This window comes from Triticum urartu, chromosome 6A (genome assembly GCF_056163025.1).
Source record: "Triticum urartu cultivar PI428250 chromosome 6A, HENAU_Tu73, whole genome shotgun sequence".
Classification (NCBI taxonomy): domain Eukaryota; kingdom Viridiplantae; phylum Streptophyta; class Magnoliopsida; order Poales; family Poaceae; genus Triticum; species Triticum urartu.
In genome coordinates this window covers 493,159,020-493,175,959 of record NC_141878.1, presented here as the reverse complement: position 1 = coordinate 493,175,959, position 16,940 = coordinate 493,159,020, and the positions used below count along the sequence as shown (strand labels likewise).

The 16,940-nt window shown below is 47.3% G+C and overlaps 2 protein-coding genes and 1 pseudogene across 4 annotated transcripts; 2 read left to right on the top strand and 1 right to left on the bottom strand.

The window, feature by feature from the left end:
• Positions 1 to 1,697: 1,697 nt before the first annotated feature.
• On the top strand, positions 1,698 to 4,476 carry LOC125514347 (diacylglycerol O-acyltransferase 2D). The gene is made up of 9 exons (XM_048679655.2): positions 1,698 to 2,241; positions 2,352 to 2,426; positions 2,532 to 2,617; positions 2,750 to 2,856; positions 2,975 to 3,130; positions 3,224 to 3,310; positions 3,472 to 3,569; positions 3,704 to 3,791; positions 4,091 to 4,476. The coding sequence occupies exons 1-9, from the start codon at positions 2,042 to 2,044 to the stop codon at positions 4,190 to 4,192; spliced, it is 999 nt and encodes a 332-aa protein (XP_048535612.1). The 5' UTR covers positions 1,698 to 2,041; the 3' UTR covers positions 4,193 to 4,476.
• Positions 4,477 to 4,961: 485 nt separating this feature from the next.
• On the bottom strand, positions 4,962 to 8,736 carry LOC125514348 (uncharacterized). Of its 3 annotated transcripts, none has more exons than XM_048679657.2 (8): positions 8,316 to 8,736; positions 8,062 to 8,185; positions 7,551 to 7,683; positions 6,639 to 6,681; positions 6,313 to 6,553; positions 5,828 to 5,945; positions 5,650 to 5,742; positions 4,962 to 5,429 (listed from the first exon to the last, which is right to left on the bottom strand). In XM_048679657.2, the coding sequence occupies exons 1-6, from the start codon at positions 8,559 to 8,561 to the stop codon at positions 5,869 to 5,871; spliced, it is 864 nt and encodes a 287-aa protein (XP_048535614.1). In that variant the 5' UTR covers positions 8,562 to 8,736; the 3' UTR covers positions 4,962 to 5,429; positions 5,650 to 5,742; positions 5,828 to 5,868. The 3 variants fall into 3 exon arrangements, with proteins under 3 accessions (XP_048535614.1, XP_048535613.1, XP_048535615.1); XM_048679656.1 differs by having other exon boundaries at positions 5,828 to 5,948; positions 8,316 to 8,733; XM_048679658.2 differs by having other exon boundaries at positions 5,828 to 5,948; positions 6,645 to 6,681; positions 8,316 to 8,733.
• Positions 8,737 to 12,940: 4,204 nt separating this feature from the next.
• Positions 12,941 to 14,087, top strand: LOC147965857 (uncharacterized; annotated as a pseudogene).
• Positions 14,088 to 16,940: the final 2,853 nt, after the last annotated feature.

Genomic DNA, 16,940 nt, shown 5'->3' with positions numbered 1-16,940 from the left:
GCTGACTTGTGGGGGATCAGTCCCCCCTCCACCAGGTCGTCGAGGTCGTCCTGGGTGATTGTCGAGCGGATCCAGTCGCCCTGGATCCAGCCCGCCGGCAGGCCAGATCTCGACGAGGGTCCGCCCCGGCTAGTCCGCTTGCCCTTCGCCTTCGCTGTCGCCTTCTTCGCGCGTTCCAGCGCCACCGTCCTCTCCTTCCCCATGGCGGCGGGTCGAGCTCGAGTAAAGGTTCGGCGACGAGGGCGGAAGCGAGCGTGGCGGAGAGATTGAGAGAAGAAGAAGAGAGAATGGGAGTGCACGAGGCAGAGGCCTGGTCCGAGGCCTTTTATAAGGTCGTCATCCGAGTGACTGACTGGTGGACCCAGGCGATCTAAACAAATCCCGCAACAGTCGCGCGCGCAATACGTGGCGAAAAAGGTGGCGCGGGGATCGAGAAGACTTGTCTAATCCATCCCGATAACCTCAGTTCCGTCCATCTGGCGCACTTCCCAAAATTCTAATCCCACGAGATCCGCGGGGAGCAGAACAACCTGTCAGACTGAAGACAAACATCCTCTACACCATCATTCGGAATCCTACCGTGAAAATTCACTCGATAAAACCAAGAATGGACCAAGGCGACTGAGAAAGGAGTCGACGTCCTCACCTCAACTCATTGTTTCAAAATGAGATATACTCGTAGCACAAAGAATGGGTCGGAAGTGTTCCCAACTCTTTCCCCACTCAAACTCTGATCCATTCGGGGGCTAATGATGAAGCTATGTACCTAGGGTAGGGTCATGGATCTGTCCAACATACCCTCCCCAAGGACATCTCTACAAAGAATCAGAAGCAGTCGAAGAGAAACCATCATCCACTCGACCATGAAGATGTGCTCACTCGACCACCTTGAAGACACTCGACCACCAGAAGATGAGAAACTCTCCACTCTGCAACGGTCAAGACTTAAGCCATAGCTTTATGGGCATTTATAACACTTCACTGCAGACGTTACCAGTAACGCCCCTCTTTTATGAACATTGAACCCTATGTAACGGAGGGGGGCTGGGGTCCTGGCGCACTCTATATAAGCCACACCCCCTCCTCTGGGACAGGGGTTCGCACTTTTGTAAACTCACACACATACATATAATCCAGTCGACCGCCTCAGGGCACCATGACGTAGGGTTGTTACTTCATCCGAGAAGGGCCTGAACTCGTAAAACTCGTGTGTACAACTACTCCATAGCTAGGATCTTGCCTCCTCATAGTTACCCCCTATTCTACTGTCAGTCTTAGGACCACGACAGACGCCTACACTACGAGGTACTACCGCTGCTCTGGATACCGCAGGTGAAGGGGACGCTCTCTCACTCTATCTTATCTATCATAGGATGAACTTTTGTGAATTTGTGATCCTATGTTCGGTTAAACTTGCTATGTTTGATCTTTTTTTTGAATAACGTATGCTATGTTCAGTTGTAAATTAAACTGGTTATGTCATGTTGTAAGTTAAACCTGCTATGTCTGATCTATGATCTATGCTATATTTAATTTATCTATGTTATACTTTGATCTTGTTGTGTGTACATGAGTTTGGAGTTCGGATACACGGGGCACGACTGCAGGCACGACCACATGAAGTACTGATGACACGTCTGGATGCCTTGTATACGCTCTTGATACTTCTGAAATGAATGCGCGAACCATCCCGACGAGGCAAAAGAGTCAACCACCCCGAAGGGGACGCGCGGGACGAGGCAGGGACACACCGCCCGCACGGCACCCGGCTGGAAGAAAGAAGAAGAGTCCGCGCGGATCCGCCCCGGCACGGTCCGACGGCTCGCGCCGAGGATTGGCACGGCACCGGCAAACGCAAAGCAAAGTAATCAGGCTGGCAGGAAAAAGGATCGACACACGGCCGTGGACGACTCCGCCCGCACGCCCCCGCGCCACGGACAAAACCACTACCACCGGAGAAGGGGGCAAGCGCGCGCGCGCGACGCACGCGGGAGAAGCCCCCAGTCCTCCTCCTCCCCACCGCACCGAGGCTCCCGGCGGGATGGGCGCGGGGAATGGCCTGAGCAACGGCGCCGCGGCCGGGGCCGAGGCGGCGCCCGACGGGACCACGGTGTTCAGGGCCACGGCCTACTCGCCGCTGCGCACCACGCTGGCGCTGGCGCTCTGGCTGGGGGCCATCCACTTCAACGTCCTCCTCGTCATCGCCTCCCTCTTCCTCCTCCCCCGCCGCGTCGCCGCCATGTCCGTCCACCGATCCACTCCCCCCGTCTCCCTTCTCCTTTCACTATCTGCTGCTGTTCTTGCCGGTTAATCCCTCTTCGCTCACGCTCGTGCTCGTTTCGATGGTGCAGGGTGCTCGGCACGCAGCTCTTCTTCATGCTCCTGCCCCTCAATGACAAGAGCAGGCTGGGGCGCAAGATCGCCAGGTTCGCCTCCTTCCCCCTCCCCCCTCCTCCTCCTCCCCCTTTCAATTCGTCGTCCCGTGCATTGCCATGCTGCCTGGATCTCACATTCGGTGGACGACTCCGCAGATTCATAAGCAAGTACGTCGTTGGGTACTTCCCCGTCACTCTACATGTGGAGGACTACAAGGCCTTTGACCCCAAAAGAGCTTACGGTGAGCTTCCTCTACCCTTTTTTGGGTCTACTAAAATAAAAGGGGGAAGTAAAAGTTGAGCAGGAAAGATTGGAGCCTGCCTTTTTTGTGCAGAGCCGCTCGATTTGTAATTTTACTGTTGTGTGTTTGCAGTGTTCGGTTATGAACCGCATTCTGTTCTGCCCATCGGCCTTGGGGCCCTCCTGGACCTTGTTGGATTCATGCCATTGCCAAAGACCAAGGTCCTTGCAAGCACCGCGGTGAGGAACCCTCTCATTACCTTCCTAAATGTGCACTGTCGATGTCTGATTGAATTCAGTCTTTCGGTAAGTGGTTAGTAGGTGCGCTCTTAATTGGTGAATTTCTGGTTGGCGTTAGGTGTTCTACACTCCGTTCTTGAGGCAGATATGGACGTGGCTGGGGTTGGTTCCAGCTTCTAGAAAGAATTTCAACTCCTACCTTCGAGCTGGTTATACCTGCATCGTAGTGCCTGGAGGTGTGCAGGAGATGCTTCACATGGATCATGATTCAGAGGTCTGCGGCGGTGTTCTTCTTGCATAGTCATTGATGGCATGTTGTTATTAGTCAATTTATGTGGTAATGACCAACAATTCTTGCAATTTTCAGGTTGCCTTTCTGAAATCAAGAAAAGGTTTTGTTAAGATCGCTATGGAGACAGGTTCTCCTTTAGTCCCAGTTTTCTGCTTCGGACAGGTAACGCCACCTCTTTATGCCACATGATATGCAATATTGCATTATCCTTGATTTCATGCATGGGTGCATAATAAATGTTATGTTGATGGAAGTGGATGGGTTGCTGACTTGAACAGGCCACCTAACTTTGAAATGAATATATTTGTGCTATTGTCTATTAGAGCCTTGTGTACAAGTGGTGGAGGCCAGGTGGCAAGTTGATTGTGAAGATTGCTAGAGCAATTAAATTTACTCCAGTTATTTTCTTCGGGAAATACGGGTAATGCTCTTGAATGCATATATCTTCTTCTTTTGGTATATTTCCACTGATCTGATTTGCGTAAATGCCAAATAATTTTGTTTCAGTATTCGTATTGGCATTCATGAGTTTACATGTGTAAATTTGTAATACAGGACTCCCATCCCTTTCGCGACACCACTTCATCTGGTTGTTGGAAGACCAATCGAGGTTCAGAAAAATCCTCAGCCTACATATGATGAGGTGAGAATCATTCTGGGCGTTTTAGCATCCGACCAAAAAAGATTGAGCAAATGTTAGATGTGATTTTGCTATTAAACAGAACTGGAAAACAGATAGTTAAGCGCCCAAGGCCAAAATCTGGTATGCATTTTTGTCATTCTGGACCAAAGCCTCAGTTGCTCGTTAGGGGCATCATTTTCTAGATCTGTTTAAAATATGATGAATGTATGATTTTATCATGTTGGTTTCTTTGCAACTCTGGAAACAAGTTTTGAAACCATGTTCTTGTTTAAGATCCTAACATGTCTTGGTGTTGACAGATAAACGAGGTACATGAACAATTTGTGGTTGCGATGCAAGAACTATTTGAGAAGTACAAGACAAAAGCTGGATATGACAAACTCGAATTGAGGGTTCTATGATGGCCGTTCCAACATCCAGACATAGGATCTTTCAAAGTTGCGTTTACAGGGTTCGGTAGCATTCAAACTGGGGTGTGTTTATGTCAAGCCTTCGCCAGGATTCAGTAGCTCTGAATGTGTAGGAAATCCCAGCAGCTGGAATGACTTGCTCACCTGGCCTTGCAGAACACATAAAAATGTAAAAATTGTATACATTTGCGTGCTCATAAAGCGCTCAAGAGATAAGACATAGGATGTACCAATTGTATATTTGTTTGCTCATAAAGCACCGAGGAGTTTCTTCACATTCATGTAAAAGATGTGTTGGTTCCATTCAGGCGGAGCAGAAAGGATCAAACTTGACAACATGTATACATGTCGGCAGGGCCATTAACCCCAGCAAGAGGGTACACATACCACATGGACATTGTTCACGAACTATTTTTCTTGAATTAACAGCACACCTCAATTGGACCAACAGTACATCTTTTCATGCCACCGAGTTCATGAAAATCCATGATGAGGGGCACCGCATCACTGGACTCGCAGCAGATGGATTTATTATTATTCAAGTACATCAAGACTCCGATCTTGGAACTACCAAGATCAGAGCATCATGAATGTAAATTAGAACTTCTGGGACATATTATAAAACAACAATTTGTTCTGGAACACGGATAAAAATGCACCTTGATCTGATCACCAGTTGTGTAATAACGCAGAGAAGCTCTAATGGGAAGTTGGTACAGACGCAGGACCATCTCCGGCCACCCTTTGGGCAAACTGAACATCCTGCTTACACTCGAGCGGAGCATCATAAATCCATAATGTGGCTATCAATAGGCCTAGTGCGAAACAAGAGTGATAGATCATGACACTGACTTTTGCTTGTGCAAGACTCAAACTTTGCGACACTAAAGCACACTAACTTGGTGACTCTTCAGATGGATACTCATCTCAGTGCCATCAAATCATGACTCATCCCTGATTCTTAAGAGTGCCATCATGACTAATCCCCTTGGTTTAGTCAAACTTACAGGGTGCTGGACTCCATTCCAGCATCCACCATATATCCATGACTTGTCAGATACAGAATCAATAATGCTGTATCTAGACATCGACGATCACAGTCCCCCACCAGGACAGGATTTGAACCAAGCCAGACTGATAAGAGCAGCCGTCGCTCTTGAGATACCGCCCCATCCATCGGGACAGTTCATGATCTCCAGGTACATATGTCGACCATGATAAGGACAACCTGTAGAGTTACATCCCAAAAGTTACTATCAATGAGTAAGAATCAAGTTGCAGGAGCTAAACCAGCATCAACAAAACTAGAATCTGTGTAACAGTTGTATTGATGAACAGACCAAAGTCACGCATGCATGCTCAAATGGGTCCAGTTAGGAGACCATTATCCAAGTGCACTTACGCACTAATCGATGAATGCAAGGATGATTGCTTGATACAACACATACCTTATGAATACAAGGATGATTTTTTCCAGGTAAGAACAAGTGCTGCAAATACAGCAGCACTGTTCTTTTAGTCCTGCTGCAAACTAAAGTTACCTGGCACAAACAAAAAAATCTAGTGTCAGTTACAGCTAGACAGTCAACACGCAAACAAGATAACAACAATCCAGATAAAGCAAACCTCAAGGTATAAATGGTTGGGTGCATAGTTCAGCTTGCTCTTTAGTCTGAACCACTAGCTTGTGTAAACTGAGGTGAGTGGGCTGGTACAACCAAGTGTGGATGGGAGGGAACTGGTGCTGCTACAAAAGCCAAATAAAACATACATTTTCATAAGGCAAATAGCATGCCAGAAAAGATTCAGGAAGAAAAATGGAAAATTATACTCCCTCCGTCCCAAAATTCTTGTCTTAGATTTGTCTAAATACAGATGTATCAAGTCGCGTTTTAGTATTAGATACATCCATATCTAGACAAATATAAGACAAGAATTTTGGGACGGAGGGAGTATTTATGTTAGCATAATAATTCAGAGTGGAAACATATGTTGCTTAGTGAATGCAGTTGGATCTTGAAACCATGTCTGAGTTTATTTGGAAGGCCCTTTCTTTATGATGGAAAAGAAGGCCCAACAAATAGTGGAAATGTGATCTGGAGAAAGCTTACCTACTAAAAAGGGAGCCTGAATGGTGGGACGATTTGTTGGGGATGAATTAATTAAGTTTGACCCAGTGAGATGCACAAATTGATTTCCTGGCATACTGTAACCATGCATCATCGGATAGCCATTGCCCCCACCAGAAATGGATGGGCTCAATTGGCTAAATGGTTGGTTAGCAGTATTTGCTGCAGCTGAGACACCATAAACTGGAACATATTGCTGACCAACATATGGGTTTAATGTACCCTGCAAAGAGACATTTTTTCTAGAATATGTTAATCCTTAGTATGACTTGTGTTCCACAAGAATATTGAAGTTTACATGTTCACACTTTAACCTGTGGATAGATGTATTCAGTCCCATATGTGGAGTAACTGCAAAAAAAGAAGAAAATGAACTGAATGTACTTCTTATGGATTCCAAACAGTGATATTTTGCTCCATGAACTCAAGCAGTTTTGATGATTTGATCATTTTCAAAGGAACAGGGGAAAGAGTGAGTGGGAGTGGGACGGATGATAGATGGCTAACGAGGGACAAGCAATAGCATATGCATAATTTACACAATGTGGGAAAATCAAATACATCTGGTCATACTTTTGTGCCCAAGTGATACATGATGATGGGGAATTGGGAAAAAAACTAGACAAAATATCTTGCAGAGTATGGTTGCATTCTACTCCCTCCGTTCCTAAATATTTGTCTTTCTAGACATTTCAAATGACTACTACATACGGATGTATGTAGACATATTTTAGAGTGTAGATTCACTCATTTTGCTTCGTATGTAGTCACTTGTTGAAATGCCTAGAAAGACAAGTATTTAGGAACGGAGGGAGTAGATTCTAATTTGATCGTTTACATCTTTATTAAATCAAGTACTCCCTCCGTAAAGAAATACAAGAGCATTTAGATCACTAAAGTAGTGATCTAAACGCTCTTATATTTCTTTAGAGAAGAAGTACCTTGGTAGTTAAAATCAGTAAAAGAATTGCAATCTATTTAAATTTTGCAAATTGAAGGGTATAAACATGAACAAATTATATTGAAAAATGGTGAAGAATCGGCCTAAAATGAACATGAAAATCGTGAACAGACAATCTAGGAACAAGATGGAACTTCTAAATACTTCGTCTTATATGCCAGTTTGATAGCATCATTGATACATTGTCAACCCACTGAATTTTCTTAAAAGCTTTGCTTTTTTATACAAGTTGTACTGTACGTTTTGGAAATCATCTTACCTGTATTGTGGAACCGGGAATCCCTGATACTGGTAGTACCCAATCGGAAGTGGTCGCTGCTGACCATAACCCCCTACATAAATGCCCCTTGGGACGGGAACGCCAAAGTAGGAGCCAGCTGATCTTGGCCGCCCTATATAGAATGCATATTTTTAGAACACATGCATATAGAAAGGACATTATTATTACCACATAAACAACCTTTTGGTAAGAAAACCCTAGCCCTTTCCTACCCGTAGTTGAATTCTTGATTTACTTTGCAACATGATGGGGGTTAATTGAATTCCAGAGTAAGTAACTAAGCACCATGAACTCATGTACTAGTCATGTTACAACTTTTGCTAGGGAAGACTCGTGGCAGAACTAATTGATTTAGATTGCACAAGACAACATCAATAAGCAACAACTATGATGCATTAACTTGCAAACAATAGTAACTACTTCGATGAAATGGCCTAAAAAATGTGGGTACAAGCTAGTCCAAATAGGTAGTATTAGAAGAGACTAATACCGAGGGGTGTGGAAGGCTGGGCGCGACCTAGCGACGCCAGGTTACAGTTGGCCCGCCTGCCATCGATGACCGGCGACGGTTCCTCGCAGGCCTTGGTGGCCGCCTCAGCATCGCGGAAGGTCACCTGCGGAGACGACCATGAAACTCGTAAACAATCCAGCACTGCTACAGCGCTTCCAGGAAGACTAACAGGTGGAAGCAGAATTCGACAGCAGCGAAACAGTGGAGGAGGAAGAGGAGGGGCGGGCACTGACGAAGCCGTATCCTTTGGAGCGGCCGGAGTGGCGGTCGGTGATGACGACGGCCTCGAGGATGTCCCCGAAGCGCTCGTAGAAGCGGCGGAGCCTCTCGCTGGTGGTCTCCCAGGCGAGGCCCCCGACGAAGAGCTTGGTGTGGGTGGTGTCCCCGAAGGGCGAGGCGGGCAGGTGCAGCCCCGAGCTGGAGCTGGACGCCGACGCCGACCCGGACGCCGACCCCGCGTGGTGCTGGTGCAGGGCCATCCGCGAGGCGCGGGCGGATCGGCGGGATTCCTCGGCGCGGGTCGGAGGGGATCTTCGGTCGCCGCGATTCCGGTGCTGCCTCCTGGCGGCGGCGAGAGGGGATTGGGGAGAATCGGGGGGCGGAGTGGGAGAAAAAAAGTGGGGGCGACGAGGGGAAAGGGCGTAGTGATTGGGGCGGGGGCGGGGTTTTGGCGTCCGGTTGGCGCCTCCGCCTGCTCCTGCTCCGGGGACCCACAGCTCACAAAGATGAGCCAACGACTCGACTTTTTCGAATAGGAAACGCGGCTGGGACGCTGGGCTAACCGCGAAATCCAGCTGTGGTAGAGTAGTACCAATTTTTTTATGAGTATATTATTCATCCTCTAACTCTTTCATTCAAGTATAGAAATAGTCTCTCAGCTTCGAAACTACTAAAACTCAGTCTCTCAACTTTTTAAACAGGATACTTTTAGTCCCTCGTATCATTTACAGTGGTTTTAGTATGATTTGAACCTGGTTTTGACTAAAACCGTCCACATGGTCTGGTTTTGACCGTCACGTCACTTAAGTGGCTGAGGGCCTCGCTGCCTCTCTCTCCCGCATTCACTCGATCCTTTTTATCTCGCAAAAACCCTAGAGCAGCGGCGACAGTCTAAAAAGTGGAGCATGGCCCGGTGGAGATTCACGCGCGTTGGTTGCTGGCTGAGCAGGGTGGTGGCTGTGTGGTGGTGGCTAGCTGGGCAAGGAGGCGGCAACAACGACTTAGACGGTGGTGGTTGGCTGTGCAAGGCGGCGCGAGCGATCAGGCGGGGGGGTCCCACAGTGAGTCCCTCGGTTGGCATGCAGATGTCAACCTCGGCCAGTTCAAGTCGCTCACGCGGGTCTTCTTGTTCTTCACCATCGATCCCTTTCGGTCGCTTGTCCCCCATCCCATACCGTGAGGGGCCGTTGGATTATGGGTTGGCGGTGGAGTGTGAGTGTGGCAACAAGGCAACTAGATGGATATCATGGAGGGATGCTAATCCTGGAAGAAGGGATTTGAAATGTATGCGGGACCAGGTGCACTTAGTCGTCTGATCGTGAATGGGAGAAGGAGGATCGAGAGAACGCGAGGGAGGGAGAGCCGGCGGGTACACTCAGTCGCTTAAGTGACGTGGCGGTCAAACCAGGTCACGTGGACGTTTTTATTCAAAACCAGGTCCACGTCATATTAAAACCACTACAGGTGTTATGAAGGACCAAAAGTATCCAATTTAAATAGTTGAGGGACTGAATTTTAATGGTTTTGAAGTTGAGGGATAATTTCTATAGTTTAGACAGAGTTGAATGACGGAAATATACTTATCTTTTCTTTTCGGATTCAATAACTTCCGAACGACCAGTATTCTATCGTCCCGTCCCGAACGTGCGCAGCGCCGTTGGATTTTTTGCACAGATCGTAAAGAGACTAGGGGCTTCACGTCACGTCTTGTCCCTGTTCGGTGAAACAGGCGTCGTCCCCGAACACCCTCAACGGCACACTCCTCTTATCCCTTTCCTTTTACCCCACCACCTGTTCTCACTTTCTCCCAGTCTCATCCCCTTTCCCCTCCGCTGACCAGCGTAACATTCCCCGCGACGCGCACCCCGCCACCACTCCCCAGTGACGAGCTCCTACAAATCTACCAGCGTGCAGGACCGGGACATAGCTCGAGCTTGACCATTACGGCGGCTCACTGCACAAGCCCCTTGTGTTGGCTACATCCATGTTCAGGTAGCACCTTTGCTCAACCTTTGTTTGTTCATTTTTGTTAGTTTATCTCTTCAATTGCCATGTGATTCCCCCAGGAATGCATAACCGATTTTTTTTGTGATTCTCATATCAGTGCAATATTTATAGTTCTGCCATGGAACTAAAAGAATGTTGTGTTTTTCCATGTATATTTATGATGTGTTGCCATGGCAACTAGAAGCTGATGGAACTAAAAGAATGTTATGTTTTTGCCATGTAAATTTATAGATGTGTGAGCCATGGAACTAAATGAACATTGTGTTTGCAATGTAAATTTTATGGATGTGTTGCCATGTATTCAATTTTTTTGTTAATTGTATAGGTGTGGTTGCCATGGCAACTAGAAACTTATGTTGCCATGACGACAACATTTATCGTGTCTCTTTGCCTACCTATCCGAACAATGTTGCCATGGCAATTTTTACATTTTTGCTTTGACAACATAACAATTTTTTATCTTCTAACTTTGCTTTTACCCATGGCAAAACTTATGACCCTTTTGCCATGTTATTTTCTCACACGACAAAAATAGTGTATTTTCCACGTGCCCATTGTTGCTAAATTTGCCATCATATATTTTGTGTTTTAAAGAACAAACCTCCTATTTTTTACCATGTGCCCTTTTCGCATGTGTAAATGCTCTTTATGACAAAATTCATGTGATTTTTCCATGGCACTATTTTATTTTAAAACATGGCAATTTAAGATGTTCAAAAACATGGCAAAGTTATAGATGTTTAAAAACATGGCAAACTTGCCATGGCAACTTAAGATGTTCAAAAACATGGCAAAGTTATAGATGTTTAAAAACATGGCAAACTTGCCATGGCAACTTAAGATGTTAAAAAACATGGCAAAGTTATATATGTTTAAAAACATGGCAAACTTGCCATGGCAATTTAAGATGTTCAAAAACATGGCGAACTTTGCCATGGCAAACTTAAGATGTGCAGAAACATGGAAATTTTCTTTTAATTAAGTTTGTTAAAAACATGGCAAACACTTTTTAAATTAAGATGTCAACTAAATACAATAAAAAAACATTGCAAACTTGCCATGGCGACTTAATTAAGGTGTTAAAAAACATGGCAAACTTGCCATGACGACTAAAGACGTTCAAAAACATGGCAAAGTTATAGATGTTCAAAACCATGGCAAACTTGCCATGGCAAGTTTAGATGTTCAAAAACATTGCAAAGCTATAGATGTTCAAAAACATGGCAAACTTGCTGTGGCAACTAAAGATGTTCAAAAATATGGTAAACTTGCCATGGCAACTTAAGATGTTCGAAAACATGGCAAACTTGCCATGGCGACTAAAGACGTTCAAAAACATGGCAAAGTTATAGATGTTCAAAACATGGCAAACTTGCCATGGCAAGTTTAGATGTTCAAAAACATTGCAAAGCTATAGATGTTCAAAAACATGGCAAACTTGCCGTGGCAACTAAAGATGTTCAAAAATATGGTAAACTTGCCATGGCAACTTAAGATGTTCGAAAACATGGCAACCTAAGATGTTTAAAAACATGGCAAACTTGCCATGGCAACTAAAATCAGTATTTTTTTTCTATAGATGTGTTTTTTTCATGGCAACTAAATGCATTTTTGCCTTGGTTCTGAAGAATGTTTGCCATGGCCATTGCATATTAGTTTGAGAATACGAGAAGTTTGTTCTTTAAAAAAAATGCCACGGCAAAAAATGTTGATCCTTTGAAATTTGTTTTTTCATGGCGATTACATGTACGATATCATTACAAGTTAAGATGCTTTCTTCCTTTTTCAATATTTTCTGTGTGTCTAGAGAAACATTTTTCACCATATCTTTTTTTCATATGTTGTCATGTTGGCAACTTTTGTAGTGTAAACTTCATTTTCTTTGCCATGTTGTATCCATATATATGTGAACTTCATGGCAACTTTTCGTAGTGTAAACTACGTAGTGATGGCAACTTAACATGTTTTAAATAAAATTCCATGAACATGGCAATTTTATTAAAAAAGATTGTGTCGTTTTCATATCTTATTTGAAGAACATTACCATGTTTACTTAAGATGTTTATTTGCCATGGCAAAGTTCTCGTTTTCGAACATGGCAATTTTTAAGTTACACCCATGGCAAATTTATATCTTTGTTCATGGCCAATTAATCATTTTTAACCATTGCAAAGTTTTTTTTCTGGTACCATGGCGTTTTTATTGTTTGAAACATGACATTTTTACCTTTGTTAACCATGGCAAACTGATTTGTTAATGTCTTTTTGTTAATGAACATTGTTTTTTTCCTTTTTTTTTATGGTCACTTGAAAGTGGACAAGCAACCATGGCATTTTTACACTAACTATTTTTTTTAAGGCAAGGAATTCCTTTTCTTCTTCATTTTGTACTGGTTTTTTTACCTTTCCTGTTTTTTTGGGCTTTTTATTCACGTCTGATAAGATGCCCAGCGAAATGGGCTGTTAGGCCCTTTCCTGATTTAGCCTCTAAAGCACTAGCTGTTGGGCCCATGGCCCAAGTAGGCGGAAATCCTTTTGAGAAGAACGGAACGACCCCCACCCTCGTGTCCGCCGCCGCCCCGATCGCCGTACAAGCTCAACCTGGCTGGGCTGGGAGACCGGGAGCGACAAAGATGCGGAGGCGGTTCGTGAATCTGGTGACGCGCAATTGCGCCCAATACGTCTATTCGGTGCGCCACATCGATCCTTTCGACCAACTCTTCTACCGGTCAGCGAAGGAAGCGCTGGAGGCGGCGGATGAAGCAGCTAGGATGAAGGATCCTTTTCCGGCGATGCGGGCACTGCAGCTGCCGCACCCAGGAATGAGCTTCATCAGTTGGCAAACCCCTCCGGTGGTGGCAGCCTGGACATGTTCGCTCTCTTCAGCCCCCGCGCCACCAGCGGAGGCAGGATGATCGCCGCCAACCCGGCCGGCGAGGCCGTGATGTACGACGCCGACAGGCAGCTCGTCAGCACGCTGGGCCGCATGAACGAGCGCAAGGGAGTCTACCCCATGTGCCTGCACATCGCGCACCCTGGCCGCGACCAAGACAGCTTGTACGTCATGGACACGTACCCCGGGCCGGGCGACGATGGATGCTTCGAGGTCCTTGAGTACATGCCCGAGTGCAGCGAGCTGAGCGACATGAGGGCGGCCTGGCGCTGGCGGCTCCTCCCGCCGCCTCCCTTTGTCCGCCAACCTGGGTACAGACGACCCTCCTCTATCACCGCCTACGCCGCCGTAGTCGACGGCAACGGGTGCTCCACCGTCTACGTGACATGCGAGGGCAGCATCGGCACCTACAGCTTTGAGACGGCACGCCTTGATTCTCATCATCGTCTGGGGGGGACGCACTCGGAGGAATGGAAGCATGTCGGGAGGTGGTCGCTGCCCTTCAAGGGCGGAGCCCAGTACGTCCCTGAGTTCAACATGTGGTTCGGCTTCTCGGCCTTCAGCCCCGGCCACCTGTGTGCACTGGACCTCTCTGCCATGCACCATGACCGACCGCCCACTGCGCTGCAAGTTTGGCAAAATCTGATCCCACCTGAGGTGGAGTGGATGTGTATTCCGGTGCGTTTCGAGCTTCTCAACCTGGGCGATGCCAAGTTTCTCATCGCCGGGACATTTGAAGCAGAAACGACCGGTCAGCGGTTTGCTCTGCTCACAGGCGTAGAGTAGAGATGATGCCTTGTGTGGGTGATGATCGGAGCCTCCAGATGGTCAAGCACAAGTGCGTACGTTATGCCTTCACGACTGATGCCATCGAGTGGGTGCTCTGAATGAATAAGCTGTCGAATTGGTTATGGTGTCATCTATTTCCTTCCTAAAATCCTAGGTCTATTTGCAAAAATAAGGATTTGTGTGATTCGTTCCTCTTTGTAAAGAGAACATTGTAACAGAGATGAACGCTCATGGTCTAGGAGGTTAGAGGAACTGGATGTCAATGACTTCTCCCGCAGCCTGAGGTCCACTTACATCGTCGGTCCTGCAACAACGGCTGGCGTCACCCCCCGCCCCCCTTGCCCTTGTCAACGATGTCCCCGGTGATGCGTCCGATGTGGCTGTAGCTCCTATTGAGTTAGGACGACAGGAACAGTATTGACGCTAAAATGTGGCATTTTTTATAATCGACACTAAAAGTAGCATGATCCTAAAGTGAGAAGATCAAAATAGATACTCCCTCCATTCCTTATTATAGTTCGTATGATTTTTTTTTGCTAAAATTTCATATTATAGTGCGCGCATGCAAGTTTTGACCAAACTAACCTCCACTCAAATCGTCGGAGGAGTTAGAGCAACTCCAATGGGGCGACCCAAACGAATGGCGATTTCGTCCGCTTTTTGTCCATTTTGGTCGACCGCCCGTCCAACGTCCGCCCTGTTTTTGATATAGGTCGGCAGCGCATCCAATGCGCCAACCCATATGTGCCGCCGTGGCCGGCTGTCCGCCTAATTTTACATTGATGATTGCATTCAAACATATTGTCAAATAACTTAGTTTAAACTCAATAAAATAGTATAGTTTTACAAGCCGAATACAAATAAAAATATTTCACATAGTTTTGCAAACGAATAAAAAAAGATATATCTATTGATTGCCAACATGAGCCTACATATGCACAACCAAATCATTTTGTAGTTGCACATGAGTTTTCCCAATCACGCATGTCTTGATGAAATTGGATGAACTGTGCAAACATTGCCGCTCCTCCATGCTCAGGCACAACATTCTCACCCTGAAACTAAAACCCTTGATCATACAAACGTTTCGGGCGCTCGTCTTGTACGATCATATTGTGCATTATCACACAAGCAGTCATCACCTCCCACAGTTTCTGCGTGCTCCAGGTATTAGCAGGATACCGAACGATGCTCCATCGAGATTGCAAAACACGAAAGGCACGCTCGACATCCTTTCTAGCACTCTCTTGCTCTTGGGCAATGATGAAGCTATGTACCTAGGGTAGGGTCATGGACCTGTCCTAACTGCCCTACCCAAGGACATCTCTAGAGAAATCACCTTTCAATCGATTTGGAGGTGTTCCACTCGACAGACTCGAAGACACTCGACCAAGAAGCAATCACTCGACCAAGATCCAACCACTCGACGGCCAGGAGACCTAAAGTCACTCCGCACGCTAACGGTCGGTCATTAAGTAGCTTTTATGGTCATCATAGCACTTTATTAGGGGCATTACCAGTAACGCCCGATCTTAATGTACTTAAAACCCTGCATAACTGAGGGCCGGAGGGGTCGGGCGAACTCTATATAAGCCACCCCCCTCCTCAGTGTAAAGGGGTCGCACCCCTGTAATTCATACACACATAATCCAGTCGACCGCCTCCGGGCTCCGAGACGTAGGGCTATTACTTCCTCCGAGAAGGGCCTGAACTCGTAAACCTCGTGTGCTTACAACCACTCCATAGCTAAGATCTTGCCTCTCCATACCTACCCCCCTACATTACTGTCAGACTTAGAACCACGACAGTTGGCGCCCACCATGGGGCCGGTGTCTTAGCGATTTGTTGGAGGAGTTGCGATCTTTTCCGATCCAAATCATCATGGTTTCTGGCGGAGTTTTGGTGGAGGGCCGCGAGATCCGTCTCGGCGCGCTCACGTTCATTGCCGACGACTCCGCTTGGCTTCAGGAGGTTCCGCTCGACGTGGACGCACTCCCTGTCCGCGGGGCAACGCACTTTCGCACGTGCGTCCGCGGCGTCCTCTTGCGGCAACCGTCGACCCATTATCGGTCGGCCCCTGTGTTGTCCTCCCTCCCTGTTTCTCGCCGGCGCAAGCGCTCCAGTCGGTCGAGACTTCAGCGGTGGGTGAGACACGCGGTGGCACGCCAGTCGGCCACCCCTCAAGTCGCGGCGATCGAGCCCGACGAATCCCTCTACGGCCTGTTCGACCTGTCGACTGGCTCTGCAGAGACTGCATCCGAGTGCGACAGCAGTGATCCGGCGGCGGAGGTTCTGATGGTCGATGGACCGCGCAGTCCTCCCGGTTTTCCCCGCACCGATGGAGGCGCAGGTGGAGGCGACCCGTCGCATCCCCATGAGGAATATCTCCCTGAGCCTCTCACGCCGCTGTAGAGAGAAGAACTTCGTCGCCGGAACACGGATGCACTGCACACTCCTATCGTTGGAGAAACCCCCGAGGCTCATGCCTTGGAGGACGCGCGCCTGGCAAACTTGGCTGAGCGCACTCGACTGGAGAACCTCCAGCGAGCACTCGACGAGCGTGCGCGACAACGAGTTCCGGAATCCAGTCGACGTCAGCTCTTCCGCCCCCGCAGGTATATCGAACTCCGATTCAGAATTTAGCAGCTGCAGCCCGTATAGCAGAGTCGATTCAGCCTTTCCAGTCAGAGGCTGGCAGAGGCTTGCTGCAGATTAGAGCGTTACTCCAGGCAGCAGGAGACCAAAATTCCGCTGTTTCTCAATCGCGGAACAGGATTCATAGCAGATCCATTGCTGTAGACACAGTCCAGTCGGCTCATAGCCCAAGATCGCCCCCGAGGCGTGAGGGACGTGGGGACCGGCGTGATCAGTACGGGAACCGTGAGCAGTATGATCACCGATTCGATCGTGACGATCGACGTCGAGTGCCCACCCCTCCCCCGAGGAGTGGA

Excerpts from the sequence above, each read along its gene's own strand:
- LOC125514348 (XM_048679656.1), bottom strand. The coding sequence starts at position 8,561 with ATGGCCCTGCACCAGCACCACGCGGGGTCGGCGTCCGGGTCGGCGTCG. Across the intron at positions 7,684-8,061 it reads CCAGCCTTCCACACCCCTCG|GGCGGCCAAGATCAGCTGGC; the intron begins GTATTAGTCTCT and ends CATTCTATATAG. Across the intron at positions 6,554-6,638 it reads ACATCTATCCACAGGTTAAA|GGTACATTAAACCCATATGT; the intron begins GTGTGAACATGT and ends GTCTCTTTGCAG.
- LOC125514347 (XM_048679655.2), top strand. The coding sequence starts at position 2,042 with ATGGGCGCGGGGAATGGCCTGAGCAACGGCGCCGCGGCCGGGGCCGAG. Across the intron at positions 2,242-2,351 it reads CCCCGCCGCGTCGCCGCCAT|GGTGCTCGGCACGCAGCTCT; the intron begins GTCCGTCCACCG and ends TCGATGGTGCAG. Across the intron at positions 3,311-3,471 it reads CAGTTTTCTGCTTCGGACAG|AGCCTTGTGTACAAGTGGTG; the intron begins GTAACGCCACCT and ends ATTGTCTATTAG.